We start from the raw sequence: 25,169 nt of genomic DNA, 5'->3' as shown, positions 1-25,169 counted from the left end.
GAGATAGGACATCCAATTTATAAGATGCCTACTTTGTGCTGGGTATTTTACATGTATTTCCTCACATGCTACCCCCAAACAATCCTGAGATGGATACATTTATTTCCATTTCAGGAGGTTAAATAAATTGCTCATGGCCACATAACTGATAAATGACAGAAGCATGATTGAAAATTGGATTAAGTATGTCTGGCTCTAAACTCCATCACAAACATATTGCCTAGATTTGGCAAAGAAAAAGCATGAAATGAACTCTACTCTCTTAACTGTCATGATGCCCTTATATAGGACCTTCTGGAAGGCAGATATCTGATTCAAGACCAAACTAAAAGTGCCTAGTACAGAAGAGATGGTGAATAAAAGGATAGGTAGGTCTATAGACAGGTGTACTGGGGAATGCACAGAGGAGCCTCATTCCCCATTTACCTATTGTACCCACATGTTACCCACAAATGTCAGACTCATAGACAGACCTGTCACGTACCCTCTTAGCTACAGCAATCATTAGGATATGCCACTGTTTTCATCTCCAGGACTTTGAGAATTCAATGAAAACGTGGGCATGCAAGCATAGTGAAATTCAAGCTGCCCCTCAACCCCAGCTGGACTCCCAGGAATCTCATGATAGCCTCTCTGATGAGGAGTTTGCCCAGATGCAGCACTTAGCTCGGCTTGCAGAAAACCTCATTAGCAGGTAAGTGGACTGGCCTAGATACAAGGATGGGAGACTCAAGAAAGGATAGAGAGAAGCAGCCAATTTGTCTAATGGCTACTGAGGAACCTGGCCTCAAGCATCTCACCTAGTGCTCAGAACATTGACTGACTCCCTGACAATCCATGGAGGAAATATTCTTTGTGCTTAGCGATAAACCAGCTTGGAAATTTCTCATTAGGCAGAGATGAATTTTGATGTCTTCCTGTTGCCCCAGACCCAAGAATACAAAGAATGTTTATCCTCACCCTTAATTATCAGGAGGACCTTGGAGTTTCTGGAATCAGCTACTCTCCTCTATTTTAGTCTCCCACTCTACTCAAATTCCTAGTATCTTAATTCAAGTTAGCCAAAAGTGAATATTTAGAAAATAGTAGAAACAGTTCCAAGCATCAGTGGCTCCTTAGAAAAGAGCAAACATAACAAAATAGAATAAAAAGTCCAAATCTAGTACCTAGGATTTTCATTTCTCCCCTTATCCCAACCTATCAGCACCCCAGGCCAGAAGTCCTAAGTTCCCAGCTCATCCATCTGTCCTTGCTTTATTACAGACTCAATGACCTCAGCAAGGTCCACCAGCATGTGTCTGTCCTCATGGATTCTGTGAATGCCAGTGCTACCATCCTGAATGATGTATTTTATGGCCAAGACAGTGGCAATGAGGCAGGTGCAGCTTCTTGTACTCCCATTGAGGTAAGGTCAAAGGGGCAGATGAAGGAATGGGGTCAACCTAGATAGGAAAGGAGATGCAAAGGGAAGAAGAGTCAGAGGCTGGATATGAAGAAACTGGGCAAATTTATATGGCAGGAAACTGACGGATAGAGTGGATAGGAAGACAGGCACATCTTGACTCATTACAGGGTCAAGATGGCTGCTGGGGGAATCCCACAGCAGATTTGATCAGCCTGAGAACTAGCCCTTTCTCCTGATGGCTATCCACCACACCAACCTCAGGGGAGAAACGGCCAATGAATGGAGAGGAACTTAGCCTTGGGCCTTCCTCATCCCATGTGGTTCCCTGTATAACTGAATAAAGGGACACCTGCAAGTGAAACCAAAGTTCCAAGGTGTTTTTGTTTTCTTCTTGAAGGAAAGGTCCAGATTAGACATTTATTTTAAATGTGCCATCCCATGGCTTTACCCACTTCCAGAAGATTTAAATGATAATTTTAAGAATTAACTTCAAGGCTGAGGATGTGGCTCAGTGGTAGAGCATTTACCTAAACCATAAGAGGCCTTTGGTTTGATCCCAGCACAGAAAAAAAAAAGTTATTTTAGTGCTAAAAAAATGCCATATAATCAGGGTATGATGAAATGTGGGTTAACTATTTTGGGCCAGATCTTAGCAGGAAGAGCCCTGGAGACCAAGGACTAGAATTTTGAGAAGAGAGAAGATTGGACCTAATTCCACCTGCCATGAGAAAGATGGTTTTAGCCTAGGGACAAGTGGCCTCAAATTTACTCTCCGGTTTGCATATTTCATATTTTCCTGTACTACTGCACCCAGTCAATGATGCCAAAAGCCAAGTTGTGCTGTGCCACTTTGTAGGGCACACCAATATAGCTGGCATCAGTTCTGAGTGCTTAGTACCCATACTCTACTAGTTATGCCATATTTTGAATATTACTTTTTTTTTACCTACAGCCATGTCCTACTCTAGCCTACTTCTACCTTCCCAGAGAAGCCAGCTGCATGCTTACTAACCAACAACTCCTCTGTCTTTGTCCTTTCCCTTCCTTTCTTGTCCTTTCTTCTTCTCTTAGACTATAAGCAGAAATGACGCAGTAGATGTTACATTTAGTCTTAAAGGGCTCCACGATGACACCAAAGCTTTCCTGGATGAAAACTTGGTGAGTGCAGGGGGTTGGAGCATGGGAGGGCAAAACATCCTATCCAAAGATGGTCAGAGTCTGTGCGTTGTTCCAGGCACAGGCAAGATGGGATTATTCTGAGCAGGTGCTTGCTTGGCAGTCTTTTCTGTGTCACCTGGAATTGTCATTGCTTGTGTTACTTCATGGGTTATGTTAATCCATAGGGACTACCATACCCCTGAAAGAAGGTCCCTCCTTCTCCTTTGACAAATGTCTCCTGGGTCCAGACCAGGTAAATCAAAAGTAGGGTATTCTCATCATACCTGATACAACTGCAGGAGAAAAGAGTGAGTTCTTCTGAGCTGCTCTGCGTCTCTCAAGTCTCTATATATTTCTTTATTCATGTCAGAAGGCAATATGAAATGGTGGGAAAATTGGGAGGACTCGGGATTCAAATCCAAAATCTGCCACTTACTAGTTCTATTCATTTCCAAAGCCTGCCACAACAAAATACTAAGAACCGGGTGACTTAAAACAACAGAAACATCTTGTCTCTAGGTTCTGGAAGCCAGATGTCTAAAATCAAGGTTTTAGTAGATCTGTGCTCCCCTGAAACCTGTAGAAGAATCCTTCCTTACCTCTTCTTAGCTTCTGGTGTTTTGCTGGCAATCTTTGATGTTCCTCAGCTTGTAGATGCATCACTCTAATCTCTGTCTTCACATAGCATTTCCCCTATGTGCCTGTCTTCATGTGACCATCTCCTTCTAAGGAGCCCCTTCATAATGGAATGGAGCCTACCTTATCCAGTATAACCTCAACCTAACCATTAATTACATCTGCAATCACCCTAACTCCATCTAGGGTACTAGGGTACTGGGACTTTAGACTCCAACATATCTTTGGTCGGGAGCACAACTCAACCCATAATACTAGCTGTGTAGAGTGACTTTGCATCTCTGGGTCTTTGTTTCCATATCAACAGGATATGAAGTGTAATCCCTACCTCCCTAGATTATTGTGAGGATCTAGCAAGTTATTTTATCTCAAGTGCCTGGCACAGAATAGTGGCTCAATAGATGGTAGCTGTTAGTGAAAGAGAAAAGAGATTGAGGCTCTTGGGGGCTATAAGACTAGTTGCATGTTTCTCAGAACACAAAACCCACGGGCACACTTGATGAGCATGCTCTAATGAGGCAAGCGATCATGACCACCCCAACTTGAGGTCAGCTGCTAAGGCCCTGAGGCAGCTGCTCTGCCTGCCTCTCATCTAATTAAGGTTTATTTGAAGAAAGGCTTCTGAGTTGAAATTGCAAGAAGTATAACCACTTTCCCTTTTCATTTGCACATCTAATTGGCACACTGTGCAGGAGGCAGAGTGGCTAAGGCAATCAGGCCAGGCTGTCCCAGCATCTGATCCCCAAGATAGGTTCTTTGAGCTTTAAACAACAGCAATAGAAGTACTTTACACGTATAGACAGAACTCGGTGTTCTTGCTGTTTTGAACAGCAGGAAATATGAGATTTTGGCCTCTCATTGCTACTTAGGCTTTCTGGAGGCTCATGACCTGACAGGTGGTCTATACCAGCCTACAACCCAACTTGAGCATATCATACCATGGGGTGGAGGCCTCCAGAACACTTATAAGGCTCCCACTCCATAGGACCTCGTGAGGACCCACACACATACACATATATGCAAATGAGGCTAGAAAGCAGGCAGCAATTAACCAAGAATGAACATGTATCTCCAGAAAGGCTGTCATAGATGTGGGATGAAGACAGATTTGTTTCATTTTTGTGTTATTCCTTCCCTTGAGGAAGGAGGGCAGTAAGCTGTGTAGTGTTGGCAAGGAGATTGTGTTAGTCAGTTTTATGATGCTGTACCAAATAACCTGAGATAATAAACATATAAAGAGAAAAGGTTCATTTTGGCTCACAGTTTGGAAGTTTCATGATCAGCTGGCTCCATTGTTTGAGGACTGTGGCAAGATAGCACATCATGGCAGGGAGTATATGGGAACAAAGATGTGTATTTTGTGACCAGGAATGAAAAACAGAGAAAGAGGAGGGGCTGGGATCTAACTATCTCCTCCAAGGGCGGATCCCACTATTCCCTTTAAGAGCATGCTCCTAATGATCAGAAGACCTCCTGTTAGTCCCCACCTACTATAATTTCCACCACTTCCCAAGAGTGCCAAGCTGGAAACCAAGGCTTTAACCTATGGGCCTCTGGGGAACATTCCAGGGATGTAGATTTTTTTTTATTTCTTTACTTGTTTACTTTTTGTATCAGAGCATTATAATGATACATACTATTTTCATTCATTTTGACAAAATCATACATGCAGGGAATTTGATTTCAATTCCCATTCCCTCCCCCTTTTCCTCCCCTCTCCCACTTTTCTCCTTCCTCTACTCTACTGATCTTCCTTTCATTCCTCTATTATTTTTGATGGGTACTTCCTACATATACATAAAGGTGAAATTCCCTTTGCTACATTTATAAATGTATATAACGTGATTTTATTAAATTTAGTCCGAATTTCTTCCCCTTTCCCTTCCTTCTTTCCTCCCTGCCATTCTCCTACTCCACTGGTCTTCCCTATATCTTTATGATATCTAATCCCAGCCCCACCACCTTCTTTTCCATATTTTGCAAAAAAAACTTTGTCAGCTACTCCTCTGACAGGAGATTAATACCCAGATTATATAAAGAACTCAGAAAGCTCAATGTCAAAAATACAAATAACCCAATCAGCAAATGGGAAAAGTACTAAACAGAAATTTCTCAAGAAGAAGCACAAATAGCTAACAAATATATGGGGAAAAAATTGACATCTCTAGCAATCAGAGAAATACAAATCAAAAATAGACTGAGATTTCATCTCACTTCAGCCAGACGAGGATATGGAGGAAAAGATATACTCATATATCATTAATGGGATTGGAAATTAGGACAACTACTCTGGAAAGTGGTATGGAGATTCCTTAAAAAACTAGAAATAGAACCAGTATATGACTCAACTATCCCACTCCTCAGTATTTATCCAAAGGAACTAAAATCAGTATAGAATAGTGATACAGGCACTTCAATGTTTATAGCAACACCATTCACAATAGCCAAATTATGGAATCAACCCAGATGCCTGTCAATAGATGAATGGATCAAGAAAATTAGTATATATACACAATGGAATTTTATCCCTCCTTAAATAAGAATGAAATAATGACATTTGCTAGTATATTAACTAAAATGAAGAAAATCATGCTAAGTGAAATAAACCAGACTCAGAAAATCTAGGGTCAAATGTTTTCTCTCATATGCATATGTAGATTTTTAATAAAATGAATTCCACCCAGTATTATTCCCACTTCCCTTACTGGGAATATACTTTTCCTGTGTATCTAGGCCACTCTGTATTATTCTAAGTCATTAGCTATAGAGAAAAAGAAGTTAGTTCTGAATACTGTCTGGTCTCCTCCTTATATACTGTCCTGATTGGCCAGAACTTCCCACCCCATCCCCTGCCCATTCACTTGCCATCTATTTGTGACAGCCAGCAAGACTACCTATGACTAGAGCAGCAAGTGGCCCATGCACAGCAAGAAGCCACAGACATGCCAGATTAAAAGTAGAGCTGGAAGCTGGGCCCAGCGGTGCAGGACTTTGGGAAGCTGAGGCAGGAGGATTGCAATTTCAGAGCTAGCCTCAGCAATTTAGCAAGGCCCTAAGAAAATTAATGAGACCCTGTCTCAAAATTAGATATGGCTAGGGATGTAGCTAAATTGTTAAGTTCCCCTGGGTTCGATACCTTGTACCAAAATAAAAATAAAATAGATGGCATGGTGGGCAGGAGAGGTGAGGTCAGGTTAGGTGAACAAGTGACAAGTGTAGCTTAGCTCTGTCAGAGCTGAATATATCAGCGTGCTTCTGTGTCCCCAGCTCATTATCTACCCGGGCAAGAATGATCTCACCTGTGTTGCTGGTCTAGCACTCGATTCTTCTGAATTGTAGATGGTCTCAAAAGAATTTATTTTATGTCTCCCATGCACTGTAAGGAGTTCATCCTGGGGTGTTGGGGATTACTGTTAGCACTTAAGTTTGGTTTCCTGAACCTATAGAACAAACCATCTGAAACTTTTTTTCTTAATTACCAAGAGCATAGGGGCTACAACAGTCTGGGGAGGCAGACCCTCTGCCAGGAAGGGAAAATCTGAGCCAGTCTCTCTCTAGCCCACTCTCCTTAATACATAATATAGTTTTTAAATTACAGTAAGTGTGTAATAAAGATTCCCCCAACATCTGAGCACCCCATCTGTCCTTTCTGGTATAGGTTGTAGAGTATTGAATTAAACCAATGAGGGTTCTGTCTAGCTATGTGATCCTGAGCATTAAGCTTCTTTGAGTCTGCCTTCTCAACTATGAAATTGGAACCATGGTCCCTTGTAAGGTATTATAAGAATATTGGGAAAGTGAAATGAAATTATGTATGCATGTGCCTGACATAGACTGTGTGCTCAAAATTTGGCAGTTGTTATTCAAGAGGACACTGGGAAGCTCCAGCAACTAGAGGTTAAGGGTAGGACCCTTGTCCTTGACCCTAAGTTGTAGGGGAAGAATTCAGTGATATTGGACAAAAAGACTTTGCTTGCCAAATTGAGCATACCCAACTGCAGGGAGTGCCCCACCACTTGTTTGTTTCCTGGATCTTCCTGTTGAGAAAGAAAAGAGCCTGATTGCCATCCAAAGGAGATAAAAGTTGTCTCCCAGTTGTCCCCCACTAGCAGGGACTGGGAGTACAGGAGAGGGCAAGAGTCTATGAAGGCAGGGTGCAAGGCATTGGTCATTCATTGTTTTTCTTGTCTCTAGCTAAGAAATGCTGAGGCTGAGGCCACACTACAGAATGCCCTGGATGTCATGAGTCAGGAGTTTGAAAAGTTATCAGAGATCTACTGGATGAATCCAATCCTGGTTCCGGAGGTACGTAACATGGGGAATGGACAATAAAGGGATAGGGAATTCTTCCTTGGTGCCTTACCTTCCAGTGTGGGTCAGGACATGGTGGCTGATGCAGCAGGAGTCCAGCTTCAGCTTTAACAGAGCTTCTTCCTACCCATTTCCTCATCATAAGTGAAAGAATGAAACAGAAAACATGAAATGTAAGGTGACCATGGGGAAACAACAAGAAAGAAGAGCCACTCTATAGCAAGAGATTATCAGGAAGAAGAAAGATTGTTTTTTTTTTCTATGGTGTTCTCATGGCTGCAGATTCCCCCTCCCTGCTCAGTTACCTATGCCAGGGCTGAACTTCATCTGATATGAACCAGCATGGCCATACCAGTTGTTCACAGACAACAACTATCATAATGGTTAGTTCATACTGCAGTTACTCTATGGCCAGTGTCCAGGCCATACTGGTAGTTAAATCTTCCAAATATAACCTCTCTTGCTGCTGAGAGAGCAGGCCCTCTCAGTGGCTCTCCTTAGCAGGTACATGGTTTAAAAGAAAATCAAGCATATAAGCAGTTGTTCCAATATAGTTGCAAGGATGTTGTCATGTTTTAACAACTCTGAACACTTTCTAAAGATTGAAAAATAGTCCCATCTCATCAATTGAACGACCCAAAGATGTTCACCTGTCACAAGGTAAATTATTTTCTTTATGGTATGAAAAATTCCTCAAAACTTCCCTACCATAGAACCATTCATTTCAACCTGTTGGAATCCCTAGCCCCTCTATTCAGTATACCTGTTTTCTGTCTCTATACACCAATTATATGCATGTGAGTGGTATATAGAGACACAGTACAATTTTGGAGGAAATGTATATACAAATTTATGTCTTTTTGTGTATGTGTTGTCTGGGGATTGAACCCAGGAGCACTTAACCACAAAGTCACATCCCCAGCCCTTTTTCTTTTCTTCTTTTAATTTTCAGACATGGTCTTTCAAAGTTGCTTAGGGCCTCACCAAGTTGCTGAGGCCAGCTTTGAGCTTGCAATCCTGCCTCAGCCTCCAGAGTCACTGGGATTACTGGTGTGTGCCACTGCATCCCGTTCCAATTCATGTATTAAAATATTTAATAACTTTCTCTAATGACCTTAGAACTTTCCAAGGCTGTTTGTACCTGATGCTTTTGATCAATAGCTCTCTGGGGAAGGAAACATAATGTTAAGACAGCAAAGGAAGTAAACTTTTATTGCACTCCTGTTTTGGTCAGCTATTTTGCTTCTATGACTAAAAGACCTGACCAGAACAACCATAGAGGAAGAAAAGTTTATTTGAGGGCTCACAGTTTCAGAGATCTTAGTCCATAGAAGGTCAGTTCCATTCCTCAGGACTCAAGGTGAGGCAGAACATCATAGTGAAAGAGTGTGGCAGAGGGAAGCAGCTCACATGGTGATCAGTAAGCAGAGAGAGAGAGAGAGACTTCACTCTCCAGACACAAAATATATATCCCAAAGCCATGCCCCAAATCAACCCCTTCCTCCAGCCACACCCCACCTGCCCCCACTTATCACTTGGTTAATCCATTCGGGTAGTAATTCACTGATTAGGTTAAGGCTATAGCCCAATCTTTTCTCCTCTGAACCTTCTTGCATTGTCTCACACATGAGCTTTTGGGGGATACTTCACATCCAAACCATAAAAACCCCATTCTATTATTACCCAGTTCAGCTCTATCTCATCAAGCTTCTGATCTAGAAAATGCATTAGTTATTGAGAGAAATGAGACAAACACATCCCCTACCCTGAGATTCCAATGTATATATGAGTCTTCCCAGCCTGAGACATAAACTCTTTTCTGAGCTACAATATTTCCATAGAATAAAAGGCATGCTAGTGAACAACTGAATGGACAGAAAGAAAGCTAGGAAGATGTTTCTTATTCACTAGACACCAAACTTGCTCACCTTTAGGTCACAGAAGGTTCAGATCCACTTTGCTGGGGGAATAGCAGGATGAGAGATAGTTATTCATTGGGCTTCCCAAGATGTTGAATGAAGAGACATCCTTCTTTTCTGAAAGACAATTATTTTTTGTTTGTTTTGTTTTGGTACTGGGAATTGAACTCAACCACTGAGCCATATCCCCAGCCCTATTTTGTATTTTATTTAGAGACAGGGTCTCATTGACTTGCTTAGGGCCTTGCTAAATTGCTGAGGCTGGCTTTGAACTCACGATCCTCCTGCCTCAGCCTCCTGAGCTGCTGAGATTACAGATGTGTGCCACTGCACCCAGCCTGAAAGACAATTCTGAAGGTTGGTGTGTATAACCAGGAGCAGTATTACAGGAGAGGGGGTAAGTGTGAGCCAGAGAGGAAGAAAAAGAGGCCAGGTGAAACTCTGCTCCTAGTGGAGGGGGATTGAAGACACAAATAGTCTCCAAAGGAAGGTAATCCCAAAGCTTCTTGAGATGTGTTTGGATGATTTTCTGGCAACAAAGTTAACCTCAGGGGGAAAAAAGTTAACCTTAGAATGATGTTTTACTAAGACCAGTAGTAAAAGGAGCAAGAGACTAGGAGGCTGAGCAGGAATTAGAGTGTATAGGATCTGCACAGCAGAGAACCCACATAACTAAGAGCTTTGTTTAGAGACCACTCTATATTCCAGACAGGCAAGCAGGTGGCCTGGGAGGCATGATGTTCCCTATAGGAAGGTACGTGGTCAAGGAGTGAGTGGGCACTCATCGACTTCATGTCTGAAGGAAGGAGTACTTTTTTTTCCTAATACATGCAGAGGAGCTACATGAGCTAACAGTGGCCCTAGCAACCTCACCCTTCCAATCTCTAGCAATGTGACCTCAAGTGACTTCTCTGAGACTCTGCTTCCTCATTTCTAATATAAATATAAGCAACCTTTGCCAGGTTGGGTGATTGACATGAGAACATTTACTGAAGTATCTAGCAAGACACCTGGCTTTTTGTAAAGATCAGTTCTTTTCCTAGAGCATGTAACCGAGCTTGTCTCTCATACTTGGGGATAGAGAATAGAATCGCCTGCTTTCTGTAGCCATTCTTGTCCATCACATTGCCAGGCCCCTAGGAATTATTTCTGAATGTTAGGTGACTAATATTTTGACCTTCTTCTTGCTATGGTTTTCTAGGAAAAATCTTCAGATACTGATAGTAGAAGCCTCAGGTTGAAAATTAAGTTCCCCAAATTGGGGAAGAAGAAGCTAGAGGAGGAAGACAAGCCTAAATCAGGCCAAAGATTTTATGGTTTTATTGGTAAGTCTCTTCTACATGTATAAAGAACACAAAGACTTCCCTAATTGCCTGGGTACCTCCCAGGGACTGGAAACCCCCATTCAAATTCACAGGCACAGTGATGATGGAGCCAGCTTGAAGCCAACTTTATATAATGCCAAGCAGACTTTTGGACATGGTGTGGGTTAGAAAATGATATGGACACTGGAAAGGGAAGAATCTGAGAAGTAATGTTGCTGAGTAGCCTCTATGATATGTATAGATTAAAAGAAAAATGCAATCAGGTAGATACTTTTTCTGCTTGACCCATTCCTAAGAGTCAAGAACAGGTTTTATGACCTATCTAAACACTTATTTCCCCTGTTATGGTAAAAGTTCCTGGAAATGAAAAATTTCAATATATTTCATGCTTTGAATATTGGTTCCATCCCATCCTTCTTCATGATTGGTCCTAAGCATTGCTGAGATGTCACTGGGACTCAAGGTTCTCTTAGAGTTATCACTTGTATCAATTCAATGATATCCACAGTCTCTCCTAAATTTGGGGCCTAAGTAACCTGCACTTGAGAGCTATAGCAGTAGCACACATGGAAAAACATGATTAGAGGGAAGCAGTTTGTTTTGTTTCTTTGAGGATCTGAGAGTTTGCACAGATGCCAAGAGAGATTTTCTTGGATTAAGCTATATTTTCTCAGGTGTGGTCTAACTGGTCTGATTCCCTAAGAATCTGCCAGTTAGAAGACCTTGGCATTTAAAAGTATTTCTGAAGACTCTGATGGAGTCTACTCATGGAGTAGTTTCATATGTGCATTCCATTTATTTTTGGCTCATTTGGTATCTGCTGGTTTTCTCTGATGATTCAGAGATAGTTGCTACAGCAGAAGCAAACCAGTCTGTCTCATAACAGATTCTGTTCTTTGGGGGGGTTCATACATTTTGGGCATCTGGCAAAGTACCAACCTCATAATTTCTATACTTATTTTTTCTCTGAAGGTAATTTGTGGCGTCGCAGATATCGTGAAGATGAAACAAAAAGTGACGATCCTCCAACACCATCAAGATCTCAGCTGTAGCTCTTGAAAGTTGGAAGGAGAACTCACACTACTTAGGACTCTACAAAAACTCTCAAAACCTCAATACAGGCTGGACTAAATTATTTCAGAACAAACATGAGCACCACCAAGAAAGACCCTCTAATTCTTTACACTTACACATTTTTCCTGGACTTAATCAGGTCTCCTTAGAGGTTTACATTTTCTCATTAGCCAAAGATTCTTGTTCCGAGTTGTCTTGTTCAGTTCTCCTTCTCTTTGTACATTTTGAGCAACTACAGTATTTATTGGGATAATTGCTTCATGAATGGCCTGGGATCTATACAGGATTCAAGGAAGTTCACCTCTTCATGGAGTCTGGGAATGGTTTCCTCTGACTAGCAGAGAAACTGGAGAAGCTGAGGTATGAATGAATGACACTCTAGGGAGATGAAGGGATGGGGCAGGACAGCCAGGCCTGGCTGTGTTTCTCCTTCAAACCCTGCCAAGTGTAGCTTGAAACTGCAGGAGATCCATTCTAGTAGGCTTCTTAAAATGAGAACTAGGTCCCAGGGTCTTGTCCACTTGCCTGTTACAATGACTATGTGAAATCTTTCTGTGTTGATGTAGGAACCCCTCTCTCTCCCTCTCTCTTCTCTTCTTCTTGTTCTTCCTCTCTCTCTTTCTCTCTCTCTCTTTCTTTCCCTTTCTCTCTCTCTCTCTCTCTTCCCCCTCTCTCTGCAAATCCTTTGTTTTTCCATGTGTGCATGTATGTCTTTGCACATGTCCAGGTGGTGCTCTGGTGGCTGGGTGGGCCCATTGGTTGGAACTCACCACTCATGGCAACCGTATAGGCTCCCCTCCTACTGCCTTGATCCTAGCCTGCATGCCTCCACGGAGTGTCTGCCTGCATTCTTGCTGGATTTTTTAACTAGATGTTTTGCCGCTGTGCTGCAGTATAGATTATATAGAGACATAAAGATGTAAATATACATATATATATTTTTAAGAACTGAAAATACAACTCGACCTCTAAGTGACCCTCTAATTTATTGTGCTAACCCAGGAATCCCACCCCACCACCCATTACCCTACACACACATACATCTCTACCAACTGCCCTAGTTCTTGGTGGAGCTTCTAATCTTTTGGTGCATTTTTAACGTCTTAGAAGTAGCTGGGATCTACCTGTGGTCCAGCTGATTCTGACGTCCCCTTAAAATTCTGAGCCAGGCCACAGAAAGGGGAACAAAAACATCAATGCCCTGGAGAAGGGGCTAAGCTGGCATGCTGCCTTTTTTGCTCTATTTGTCCTAGACTTTACATCAGCAACTGCCCCAACCTGTGCTGTCCCCTTCCCCAATCAAAAGATGACATGGAGCAACCAGACCTAGAGCTCTGTGACTTAGATGTCTTAGCTACAGACTGTCTGACAATCTAGTCGCAGCCTAGGCCCTTCCCCTCAAATTCTCTCTCTTGGCCCAAATCTTCTGGACAGGCTGTCAGGTCAGTCCCCAAATCACCTTCAGATCTTCCCATCTTGTCTCTTTCCTTGAGTACAAGAGGGACATTCAGAGTGACCAGAAAGAACATGGGCCTGGGGAAATGAAGGCTAAAAGCCTCTGCTTCCCCATGGTTCTTTTTCCAAATTCTTCACAAAATATAAACTTGGCCTAGATTGCTCCAAATCCTTAATTCAATTTTTTTTAAAGTCTGTTCCCATTCATACAAATCTAATCAAATCCCGGTGCCCAGAGAGATTTTCTCTGCCCTGCCTCTCATCCCCACCCCACCCTAAATTCACACCTTTAGGTAAGTGTCCCTCTCCACTTATCAAGATCAATCCAGAAAACTGGCTTTTCCCCACTTCTCATACCAACTTAGCGTGCTCAATTACCTGACTCAGTCCAATGGCTGGTTCATCGAGGTGCACAATTCAAACTCTAAGCACTGGTTCTCAACTTTAGAACTCCACCAGCCTAACCCACTGAAACCAGCCACCTGTGTTCCACCTCTGCAGGGGTGAGGAGAAAAATACTAACAAGGGGATAGTCCCCAAATGTCTGATTGCTGTGCCAAACAAACAAAAAAGTCCTAGCTCTACAACTAGAGAAGAAAGTCAATGGAAAATGATGACAGAAACCTAAAACCTACTGAGGCGTCAGAATGTATCGTGTGTATTCAGGTGGAGAGTGTGTCATTGTGTGTCGTTGCCATGACACTGGCTTTGTGTCACCCTTTCTTCCCAGGAGGAGGTGTCAGATCCAATCAGAAGGGTCACCATTGCAGGCCATCTTAGCTCCTCCTTGGCTGAGTGAATTAACACCTGTGCACACACTCACAGAGTTGGGAACTGAGTTGTATTTTTTTTGCAGGAGAGCCTTTTCAAAATGGAAAAATTTCTGAATGACCAAAATTAAGGAAACAGAAGAAAATACTGGGAAAGTGTAGCCTTATCTTGGCAACGACTAAGCAGGGCTATCTCTTGTAATTATTTTTATCACTAATAATAGTCAACTGTAATAGGACTCCATCTCTTGTGCTTACTTTGCTGAAGTGCTATAGATCTTTGTAAAGTGTGCTGCTGCTGTTGCTCTGTTTTCCCATCTGGATTCCCTTTCATCCACCCTGTCCTCCCACCCTGAGTCAGAAAGATATTGAATGAAACAACCAGGATTGGGAGCTAAAGCCCAATATGGAGCAGAACTGATATATGATGGGGGTCCAAGAGCAGGTGTGGCTTGTGAGGTCATTTAAGATTCCTCCTAAAGTGACTTAGTTAGCAGTTAGTGAGACAGCTTTGGAAGCACCTGTTCTTGCAGTACTCTCGGAAAAAAAAAAAAAATGAGTGATCCCTCTCTCAAGGGAATTGTCTTAGCTCCTGAGGGTATAAGCTCCTTTCAGAATGAGATTAACCACTTGCAGGAATACAATTGCTCAGGTGGTGGGACCAGACACCAAATATACATCTCAATTATGTTCAGAAATCATTAGGAGCCAAAGCTCTAAAGTATGGTTGTATCTTTGGTAGCACTTTCTGAAAATCGTATGAGGTGGGTAAGTGAGGAGAACAGTATGGGGGAAGGCCAAATAGATTTGAGCTGTCACCAACTTCTTCTGGTATCAGGACTAAGGAGTTCAGCAGCTATCCAAAAAAGGACCCTCTATGCTAGGGCAAAGGAATAGTAAGGAAGAGATTTTCAATTTAATAATAAGTTTGGCCAGAAGAAACAGTTGGGATCAACATCGACTTCCCTCAGGATGCAAATGGAAGGATTTTAGTTTCAAAAGAGATAGACACGAATACCAAAGCTACCAAACCCATTCGCACCATTCCATCCTATAAGGGACCTTGATTGGCTATATGGTTTGTGGAATTGCATTTGTCTATTTGTATGTTAACCTGTGATCCATTGTGGTCTTCTGTGTTTTTGTTTTCTTGGAGGCCCCTGCAATTAAGCAGCAGGGCCAGGGACTGGTTGGGGGAGGAAGCTGGGATAGTCATGAGTAAAAGGAAAAAAAAGCAGAAAGAAAAGGTTCCATGAAAGTGTGCTTATTCTTCTTCCCCCCAAAAATGGAACACCAGTCCTCAAAGTTAATAAAGTATTGCTTCTTAAAATATTTTAATAAACGAATAAATATAATCAACACCAGTGCCTCGTTATTTACCGCCGCATGGTGGGGGGGGTGCGTGGTGATGGAAATGGAATGGGGTGGGGGGGTCCTTCACGCTCTAGAGAAGCCCCATGCTGGTCAGGATGACAGGTGAGGGCAGGCGGGGGCAACACAAACTGAAACTGGCCATCGGGGTTGATCATAATACTATAAAAGGGCTGCTGAAAAGAATTCTACAACCTAGTTACAATGCAAAACAATCCTCTGGGGAAATACATGCCACTATAATTGTTCTAGAAGTCAATTGACTTCAGGATACAGATCTCAATAAAATGAATTAGTTACTGGAGAGGTGAAATGGGATGAAGGAGGACTGGGGCACTGCTTAGATGCTAAATAGGGGCATAAAGCACCTTTCAAAATTTACACAGGCCAGGCACAGTGGCGCCTGTAATCCCTGCAGCTTCTGAAGGCTGAAACAGGAGGATCGAGAGTTCAAAGCCAGCCTCCGTGACTTAGCGAGGCCCAAGACAACTCAGCAAAACCCTGTCTCTACATAAAATATAAGAAAGGGCTAGGTGGGAGTTCATAACCCACTTGAATCAAAGTGTGGAATATGATATGTCAAGAAATTTGTAATGTTTTGAACAACCCACAATAAAAAATTAAAAAAAAAAAAAAGAAAGGGCTAGGGGTATGGCTCAGTGGTTAAGCACCCTTGGGTTCAATCCCCAGTACTAAAAACAAAACAAAAACTTTCACAGTACAATCTGTTCCCCAAACACAAACATCACACACTCCTCTCCCTTCTAGAAGTATTTGAAGTAGTGTCAAGAGAGAAGAATTGTCTCCGGAGAAGAGTTCGAGGAGTTCCCTGAGGAGTTTCTTGGCATACACATTGGAAAAGAACTTCAGCATGAACCAGACAAAGGCACAGAGGGAGGTTTATTTAGAAAGGTAGATACACATTCAAAGGAGAATGTGGGCTCTCTCAAGAGCAAGCAGCCTTGACTTGGGGTGGGGGTCCAATATTTACAGAAGGGGCCAGACTAGATAGAGGTGGGTGCCTCAATTTCATGCCAATTTTCTCTGTACTTGCACATATCCCCCTCATTTTCCAAGGGCTTGGGCCAATGCGTACAAATGGCTTTCTGCATCTCAATGGCTTGTGGGTGTTTCTTTTAAGATTCAGTATGTTTCTTTCTTTATACTAAATCTCTATCACACTTAGGAAGTGGTGTCCCATTCAGATCCCAATTTGGTTTAGCTTAGCATGGAAATATTTAAAATTTCTGCCCTACTAACAGTGGCCTGGGGGAGCCAGGTATTAGTCATATTTAATAGGTAAGCATCTAAGGCCATTCTAGACCAGGGTCCCACAGCATGCTACACCAGGGTGAGAATGCAAACCTTCTAAATCTCTGACTTTCCAAATATGAAAAATTGTTTAGAGACAAAATATCTGTGACATTGAGGATTGTGTACTCTCACAAAACGACATTTTTAGGCTTTATGAGAGAAACAACTCACCAGGGTGGGCTATGTAATCCGTGTTTAAAATTTTGTACGGCAACCGATAGGCCAATGAAGCACTATCAGAACTGAATGAGGATGGGGTACTGGGGATTGAATCCAGGGGTGCTTTGCCACTGAGCCACATCCTCAGCCATTTTTATTTTTAATTCTGTGACAGGGTCTTGCTAAATTGCTTAGGGCCTCATTAAGTTGCTGAGATTGGCCTCAAACTTGTGATCCTCCTGTCTCAGCCTCCTGAGTTGGTAGGATTAGAGGCATGTGCCACCACACTCAGCTCAGATTTAAAATTTAAGCCTATGTTTTCAAATTATCATACAATAAAATTATCTTTTTTGTGTGTAGGGTTCAGTCAATTTTAACATGTGTAGAGATTTATGTAACCACTATCGATATCAGCATATGGAACAGTTTTCACTGCCTCATGAATCTCCTTCACATTATTCCTTTATAGTTACACCTTAACTCTACCCCTAAACACCAATCTACTTTTCATCACTACAAGTTTGTGCTTTCAGGAATGTCATGGGATATATATCCTTTTGAGACAGTTTTCTTTAACTCAGCTACTCTTTTAGAGAAGAGAGAGAGAGAATTTTTTAGTATTTATTTTTCAGTTTTCGGTGGACACAACATCTTTATTTTATTTTTATATGGTGCTGAGGATTGAACCCAGCGCCCCGAGCATGCCAGGCGAGCATGCTACCACTTGAGCCACATCCCCAGCCCCAGTTTGTTCCTTTTATAGCTGACTAGTATTCCACTGTATGGATCCACTTATCTGTTTATCCATTTTCTCACTGAAGACTCTTTGAAGTATTTCCAGTTTCTTTGACCAATTGATTTAGTAATGTGATTTTATTCCGTGGGTTTGATTTCCAGCACAACAATAACAAAAAGAGAAATAAAAGTGCTATTTTCCAAGCATTACTATTATTTTTTCTGTTATTGATTTCTACTTTAATTCCATTGTGGTCAGAAAACACACTATGCATACAATTTTTTTTTTCTTCTTTTTTTTTTTTTTTTTGGTACCAAGGACTGAACCTAGGGGCATTTAGCTTAACCACTGAGCCACATCCCCAGCTCTATTTTATATTTTATTTTGAGACAGGTTCTTGCTAAGTTGCTCAGTACCTTGCTAAGTTGCTGAGGCTGGCTTGGAATTCATGATTCTCCTGCTGCAGTCTCCTATGCAGCTGGGATTATAGGCATGCACCACTGTGCCCCACTCAATTCTTTTTAATAGGTTAAGGCTTGTTTTATGACTCAGGTTTACCATTTTATTATTTATTTTGCTTGGTCCTTGTTTTTATTCCTGTTTTCCTTTTCCTGCCCTCTTTCAGTTTATTTAAATATTTTTTTAGTATTTCACTTAACCTGTTGCAGCTGTGACATCTGTTTATGTAATTCTTTAGTAGTTGCTCTAGAGATTGCAAAATACATACTTTTTGTGGTCTGCTTAGAATCAATATTTTATCACTTCAATTGTAATATAAAAACCTTATTATTAAGCCCTTTACCCCCCTCCACTTTATACTACCACTGTCTTACGTATTCCTTTTCCCTTTGGGTACCATTTCTTTTTTCTTTTTCTTTTTTTTAAAGATGAGAATGTCCGGGATTGAACCCAGGGGCACGTGCCCACTGAGCCACATCCCCAACCCTCAGGGTCTCACTGAGTTGCTTAGCACCTCACTGTTGCTGAGGCTGGCTTTGAACTCATGATCCTCCTGCTTCAGCCTCCAGAGCTGCTGGGATTACAGAAATGCACCACTGCACCTGACTCCATTTCAGTTCTATATAAAGAATTCTTTGCAAAAGTCTTTTACTCCAAATTTTCTTCATTTCCCTTCATCTTAAATTGTGTTTTTAAATTAATCTTCATTCCTGAAAGATATTTTTTTTTACTGGATATTGGATGGTGTGCTGACAATTCTTTCAACATCTGAAAAATATTGTGTGTCTCTTCTTTCTGGACTACAGTTTCTTATGAGAAACCTGCAGCCATTGGACTCATCCTCCCCCTCTGTATAATGCATTGTTTCTCTCTGGATGCTTTGAAGATTTTTTCAGCAGTTTGGCTATGATTTGTTTATCCAGGGATTACTTTTCACTTATCTTGCTTGAGCTTAATTCCTCTGTTTTGAATCTCTAGGGTGGTGTTTTTCACCCAAATTGGGAACTTTTCAGGCATTATTTCTTCAGATTTTTCAATGCTACTCTCTGTTTTTTCCTCTCATTTCCTTCTAAGGCTCTAATAGCACAAGTGATAGACCTTTCATTGTTGTCTCAACAAGTCCCTGGAGCACAAGTTCCCACCTGCCCTCCCTAGGCTGGGGTCCACTATCAGTTCAGTTCTCAAAAGTTCACAATGCTACTCAGATCTGGGGGGCAGGTTTCGATTCACTAGTTAATTTGGGAAATAGACATTCCTTAGATCTTCTGCCGTGTGTGTGTGTGTGTGTGTGTGTGTGTGTGTGTGTGTGTGTGTGTGAGAGAGAGAGAGAGAGAGAGAGAGAGAGAGAGAGAGAGACTGATTGGTCAATTTGGAATCTAGATGGAAGTCTATTAGCTCCTTTCTCAAATTTCTTGGTATGCTAATTAGGATCAGATCAACACATGTTGATCAAGTTAGTAATGTACACCCAGGAGAATATAGAAATAATAAATAAAGTAAAAATAGCTCTTACCTCTCCACATTCTCATTACCACCCAGTTCCTGGTGCTTCCCTTTCAGTCTTCTAGTCAGAGTAAAGCAGTGGTTCACCCCATGCTTTGAATATTTGAATATACCCCTTGCTGCTCTGCCTCATGCTTATTTAAATTGTTATTTTCTTTTTTAAAATATATTTTTAGTTGTAAAATGGACCTTTATTTCTATTTATGTGGTGCTGAGACTCAAACCCAGTGCCTCACACATGCTAAGTGAGCGCACTACCACTGAGCCCCAGCCCCCTGATGCTTATTTAAAATGGACTTTTTTTTTTCTTTTTCTTTGCACCGGGGATTGAATCCAGGGGCATCCAACCACTGATCCACATCCCCAGCCCTATTTTGTATTTTATTTAGAGACAGGGTCTCATTGAGTTGCTTAGGGCCTCACTTTTGCTGAGGCTAGCTCAGAACTCCTTATTCTCCAGCCTCAGCCTCCTGAGCCGGGATAACAGCAAGTGTTTACACTCCAGGGTGTTTTCTTCTCCTCTTCTCCTCCCCTCCCTAGCCTGGGGGCTGGCAACAGGGTAACATTTTTCACATTTTAGGCCCAGTTACCTGTCTTTGAGCACAGAAGGGAATCATAATTCCACTCCCCACAGGGAACATTTAGCCTGGCGCTGGGGGGGAAAAGGTTACCTATTCACCTGGAATGAATGTCTTCCTTATTAACCCTCTGTTCTCCCTAAGGGAGAGAATCAGCCTGTGGGTCAGGAGTCCCTTGTGCTTTTCCTTTGCTAGCCAAGTAATAAGGCCATAATCAGAAAATGTAAGTCTTAGGTATGAATGGCCAGGCTTAAAGTTAGGAATAGAAGATTTAAAAATAAAACAGTATGATTAGTTGATTGGTTGTTAGTGAGGGAATAGACAGTCTAGATGGACTCCCAAGGGTCTGATTTGGATAACTGGGTGGACGGTGGTTGAGATAGAGAATATAGAGATAGAACGATGTTAGCAAGAAGAAAAATGCAGCTTTGGACACATTCAGTTTGAGGTAACTCTGTTACATTCAGGTGGATATGACCAACAGAAGGTAATTATAAGCATGAAAAGAGAACCACAGGTTTGGGCTGAATATCAAGCCTAAAAGACAATGGCTTGGTGGTAATTGAAATTATGGCAGTAGCTGAGATCACCCAGGGAGATTTTAAACCAGAGGCTAAAGCAATCAATCACCAACTTATGAGGGACAGATGTTTGAAAAAATCAGCCTACAAAGAAGATAGAAAATGATGGTCAGAAAGATGGGAATTAACAGCGGTCCACCTCATGCTTTGAATATAACCCTTGCTGCTCTGCCACTGAGGCTTATTTCAAAAAGGACATGATTTTCTTCTTCTCTTCTCCCTCTCCCCCTCCCTAACCTGGGGGTGGGGGGAAAGGTTACCTATTCACCATCCTAGGCCAAGTTATCTGTATTTAACTACACACACACCACAAAAACCAAGTAATTCACTCTCAGGGATGGTGCCAGAAGATGTAAGGAATGTCATCTCCCAAATTAACTTGTGAACCTCAGTCCCCACAAGGAATACCTGGAATGAATCTGTTCTTTAAAAACCTGTTATTCTGGGCTGGGGCTATAGTTCAGTGGTAGAGCGCTTCCCTAGCATGTGTGAGGCATTGGGTTCAATCCTTAGCACCACATAAAAATAAATTAAATAAATGTCCATCAACAACTTAAACACTTTTTTTTAAAAAAACCTGTTATCCTTGATGGGTAGAATCACAGGAGTGCCCTGTGCTAATAAAGCAATAAACCTTTTTTCCTTTTTCTCAAAATGGTATCCTCCTTATTAAATTGGCATTGGTTCTTGGTAAGAAAATTGGTGATTATGATGGGACCCCAGAGCTAGCCCCCACTCTTGGGCAGGCCTGGCACTCCTAACAACCCTACTTCCATGCTGAGGATGTAAGATGAACTTATTGAGAGGCCACTGCTGGACAGTTAGGCGACCAGGGATCTTGCCTTGGGTCAAACCAGAGGAGCAATTCCTGTGACTAAAGAGAGGGACAAAGGGACTGTCCCAGCAGCTGTCAAAGCCCCTTTTGCTTCACGAACTCCATCTTCTCTCCCTGACCTATATGGGTTGCTCAGTCTTCGTATACTCTGAGAAAAAGAACTAGAATGAAGTAAAGTCACAACACCTTGGCCATTCAATAAGCTCCTCTGTGTGCACACTGAAATCTTTGATTCTACACATCTGGTTTCCCTTTGTGGGAACATCTGAGGCACTGCTGGTATAGAAGTCATAGTTAAGTGGGATTTGGGAACTTGGGGCATTTCTCCCCTCTCTGGTCTGTCTGTTTTAACATTTTCTGTCTGTTGACCATGGTTTGGGAATACTCATGGTTGTCACTGTGTTTTTTGTTTGTATTGGTTACTTGCCCTTTAAAAACATGGACAATACTACATTGACCTTATTGGCAGTCTCTTGGGAAAGATAAGCTTGTCTAAGAAAAAGATGATGTTTGACTGTAACAATGAGGCCCTTAAATAGTTTTCTGAATTATTGTACAATCTTGCAGTTGATGGTCTGTCAGAGGTAAAATAAGTGAAAGAAATCCTGTATATACAGATGTGTATGCAGTTGCATAATAAGGAGACTGAACAGCCAAAAACTAAGCTGAGAGTGCTAAAAGGCACAGGCTTTGGTGTGCAAGGATAGCAGGACACCAGAAGAAAGCATTTTTAAAAAGGATTTAAATCCTTTCAACCCAGTGTGGGCAATCCCAGCACTGTTTCTCAGCCCGGCCCGAGGCACCTGCAAATCATCCTGCTCTGGGTCAGGGACACCAGTCGTGGGCTGAGGGGGGAAAAATTCCCTGGGAAGTTGCCTGGGTTTTCGAGAAATGGACAAACAGAACCTGGCCTTTATCCTGCCTTCCAGCCACTTTTTGTCCATAGCAATAAAACCACAATTTGAGAATGGGTCTCAGTGTGCCACTTCTGCTAATGGGTATAATCCATGCAGGCTGTGGGCCTCACTGATTTCTTTCTGGATTCTTGTCTCATAGGTTCAAAGAATGAAATCCACACGTGGTGACAGAGAGCAAAAATAAAAGGAATAAGATTTATTTGCATGAAAGGACAAAAGATGGAACTTCAATGATTTGAGGGGAAAACTGGAGAAAGGGACTTACAGCTTTTGGATAAAGGCATTGATCAGAGTCGATGCCGAACAGACATTAAAATGCATTGGGGTTAATTGTTGGAGTCTCTGCTATACAGGCGTTGGGAGGGTACCAAGGCTATTGGCTTGGCCCATGACTTTCAAATTGGCTGTGTTCTTTTAGTCCTTGAGTCTGAATTTTTCTGTACCCTCCATTTGGGTCCATCCCCATTTCCACCCCGCGACCCCCGCTCTGGGCCAAAGGAGTTGACTAGAAATACTTAACCTCCCAAGGTGGCCTTTACATTTGGAAAAAAATAAAATAAAACCTTAATTGGGGCTCATTATCGTGACTATCTCTCGATTAACTGTCCTATATTATTCAGGAGGTGAAGACTGCCAGTCACAAAACACATGACATTGTGTACCTGTGCTATTAAATTATAACCTGGGGACAAAATGATCTCCCCTTTTAAGATCTGACAGGATGCTCCACTTGGCCAGGGGACACTTCTGGGTGCCTGTTGCCCACAGAGCTAAAATACAAGAGACTCCAGGAGTCCCAACGTATGCAAGTGCCTGTGTCTTGGCCCTGCTGATTAGTGCAGAAAGATGTCTCTCACAGTCTGTGTATGGTCAATATGGCCTTCATTGGACAGAGTGCCCTGAATATTTTAAAAATAAATAAATCAAAAGGTCTCTGGATACCACTGACAGTGGAGAACTTACTTAAAGTTGATGACACATGAGACAGGTCAAACTCAGCAATATCCTATACTCTGACTCCTTAAATGAACACTGGGGGAAAAAAAAAAAAAAAACGGGTTAAGGAACAGTTTTGTTGTTGTTGTTGTTTTGTATATGCCAGACTATTGGATCCTGGGATAAAATTTGTTTTGTAAATTAATAAATAACATAACATTCTCACCCAAAAAGCAAGAACTTCATTTGCAAGTGCCTCCAAGGAGAAGCAAACTGACCCTGCTCTGCTGGAGGTCTACTAAAAGGAAAGCCAGCCCTTTGGGCCAGAGGAACCCTGAAATGGTGATCCATGTTATTTTAACCATAATTTTGTTTAAGGAAGACCTAACTTGCCCCACAGAAAAAAAAATAACCTCTTAAGAGAGAGGCATTAAGGGGGATCTATTCGCTACTGGACAAAATTTTAAAATGTGAATCAGCTCTGCCAGATATACCATACCATATGCTTTTTCTGCGTGTTTGAAAAAAAAAAAAACCTCACACTGATGAGTACCAATTTGTGCAAGACATGAGAGCTATAAAATATTTAAAGTATAATGTCCATTTCTTTTAGCATTTTTATTTGTCAGAGAAAAGGATGACTTAAAATTTTGACCAGGCAACAGAAATATATATATATATATTTGACTAAATGTTCTACTAAAGAGTTTATAAAATTAAATTTCCTGTAGGTTTATAGGCAAAGTAACCAATAAGTACTATTTGCTCTTTTTAAAAAAATATTTATTTTTTAGTTATAGGTGTACACAATATCTTTATTTTATGTTGATGTGGTGCTGAGGATTGAATCCAGTGCCTCACACATGTTAGGGGAGCACTCTACCACTGAGCCACAACCCCAGCCCTGCTCTTTTTTATACATTTGGTCTGGCATAAAAGAGCCACAATGACATTTGAAATATTGACTTATATCTGTCTGCTTTGATTAAGTATTTCTGATCATTAACAGTGTTTCCTCAATTTGTAAGAGATTGAAAGCTATCCTTTGATTTTTGCTAATACTGCTAAACTATACAGGCCTGTAATTATCATTATCATACACTATGGGTTGTAAATTTTTCCTTTAAAAGTTAAACCTAGTTAATATAAGAACATCTGTATAATTGTGGCACTAACAATTACTGGCTTCTTTTGTATATTAGATGTATTGTTCTTCTAGTATAAAAGTTGTTGAAAATATAAAGCTTAGGAGAGCACATTACCAAGCTCTGGTATTCTCCAAACTAAACTTGTCTGTATTAGTATCTCTTTTCGACTTATAAAAATACTTTAAAATACAAATTTTATTGGGGATTGATTGATTGATTGATTGATTGATTGATTTTTGGTACTGGGGATTGAACTCAGGGGCACTCAACCACTGAGCCACATCCCCAGCCCTATTTTGTATTTTATTTTGAGACAGGGTCTCACTGAGTTGCTTAGCGCCTCATTGTTGCTGAGGCTGGCTTTAAACTCATGATCCTCCTGCCTCAGCCTCCCTAGCCACTGGGATTACAGGGGTGTGCCACCATGACTGGCTGGGGATTTATTTATGCCATGTAATGTTCTGTAACTGGATAAAAGTAACCTGTTATCAATTATAACAATGTTACTTTTTACACTGGGATGGAAATTTAAATGTATTTTTGAAAGATAATAAGGAAAGCCTGATCTCTTTAAGGTTG

The 25,169-nt window shown here is 41.5% G+C and overlaps 1 protein-coding gene across 1 annotated transcript in view; it reads left to right on the top strand.

Moving 5' to 3' along the window:
• Nucleotides 1-12,084, top strand: part of Dgkk (diacylglycerol kinase kappa) — a 132,505-nt gene extending 120,421 nt beyond the window's left edge. Inside the window, exons 23-28 of the mRNA XM_046442445.2 lie at nucleotides 534-694; nucleotides 1,264-1,405; nucleotides 2,477-2,563; nucleotides 7,394-7,504; nucleotides 10,631-10,754; nucleotides 11,727-12,084. Coding sequence (XP_046298401.1) covers nucleotides 534-694; nucleotides 1,264-1,405; nucleotides 2,477-2,563; nucleotides 7,394-7,504; nucleotides 10,631-10,754; nucleotides 11,727-11,806 — 705 coding nt within the window. The 3' untranslated portion in view covers nucleotides 11,807-12,084. The remainder of the gene's footprint in view (nucleotides 1-533; nucleotides 695-1,263; nucleotides 1,406-2,476; nucleotides 2,564-7,393; nucleotides 7,505-10,630; nucleotides 10,755-11,726) is intronic.
• The last annotated feature ends 13,085 nt before the right edge of the window (nucleotides 12,085-25,169 follow it).

The sequence above is a fragment of the Marmota monax genome, unplaced genomic scaffold (genome assembly GCF_021218885.2).
Source record: "Marmota monax isolate L192 unplaced genomic scaffold, Marmota_monax_Labrador192_F-V1.1 WCK01_AAM20220418_F8-fsc00170, whole genome shotgun sequence".
Classification (NCBI taxonomy): domain Eukaryota; kingdom Metazoa; phylum Chordata; class Mammalia; order Rodentia; family Sciuridae; genus Marmota; species Marmota monax.
Note: the sequence above shows the minus strand (reverse complement) of the source record. Positions and strands in the feature narration are given on the sequence as shown.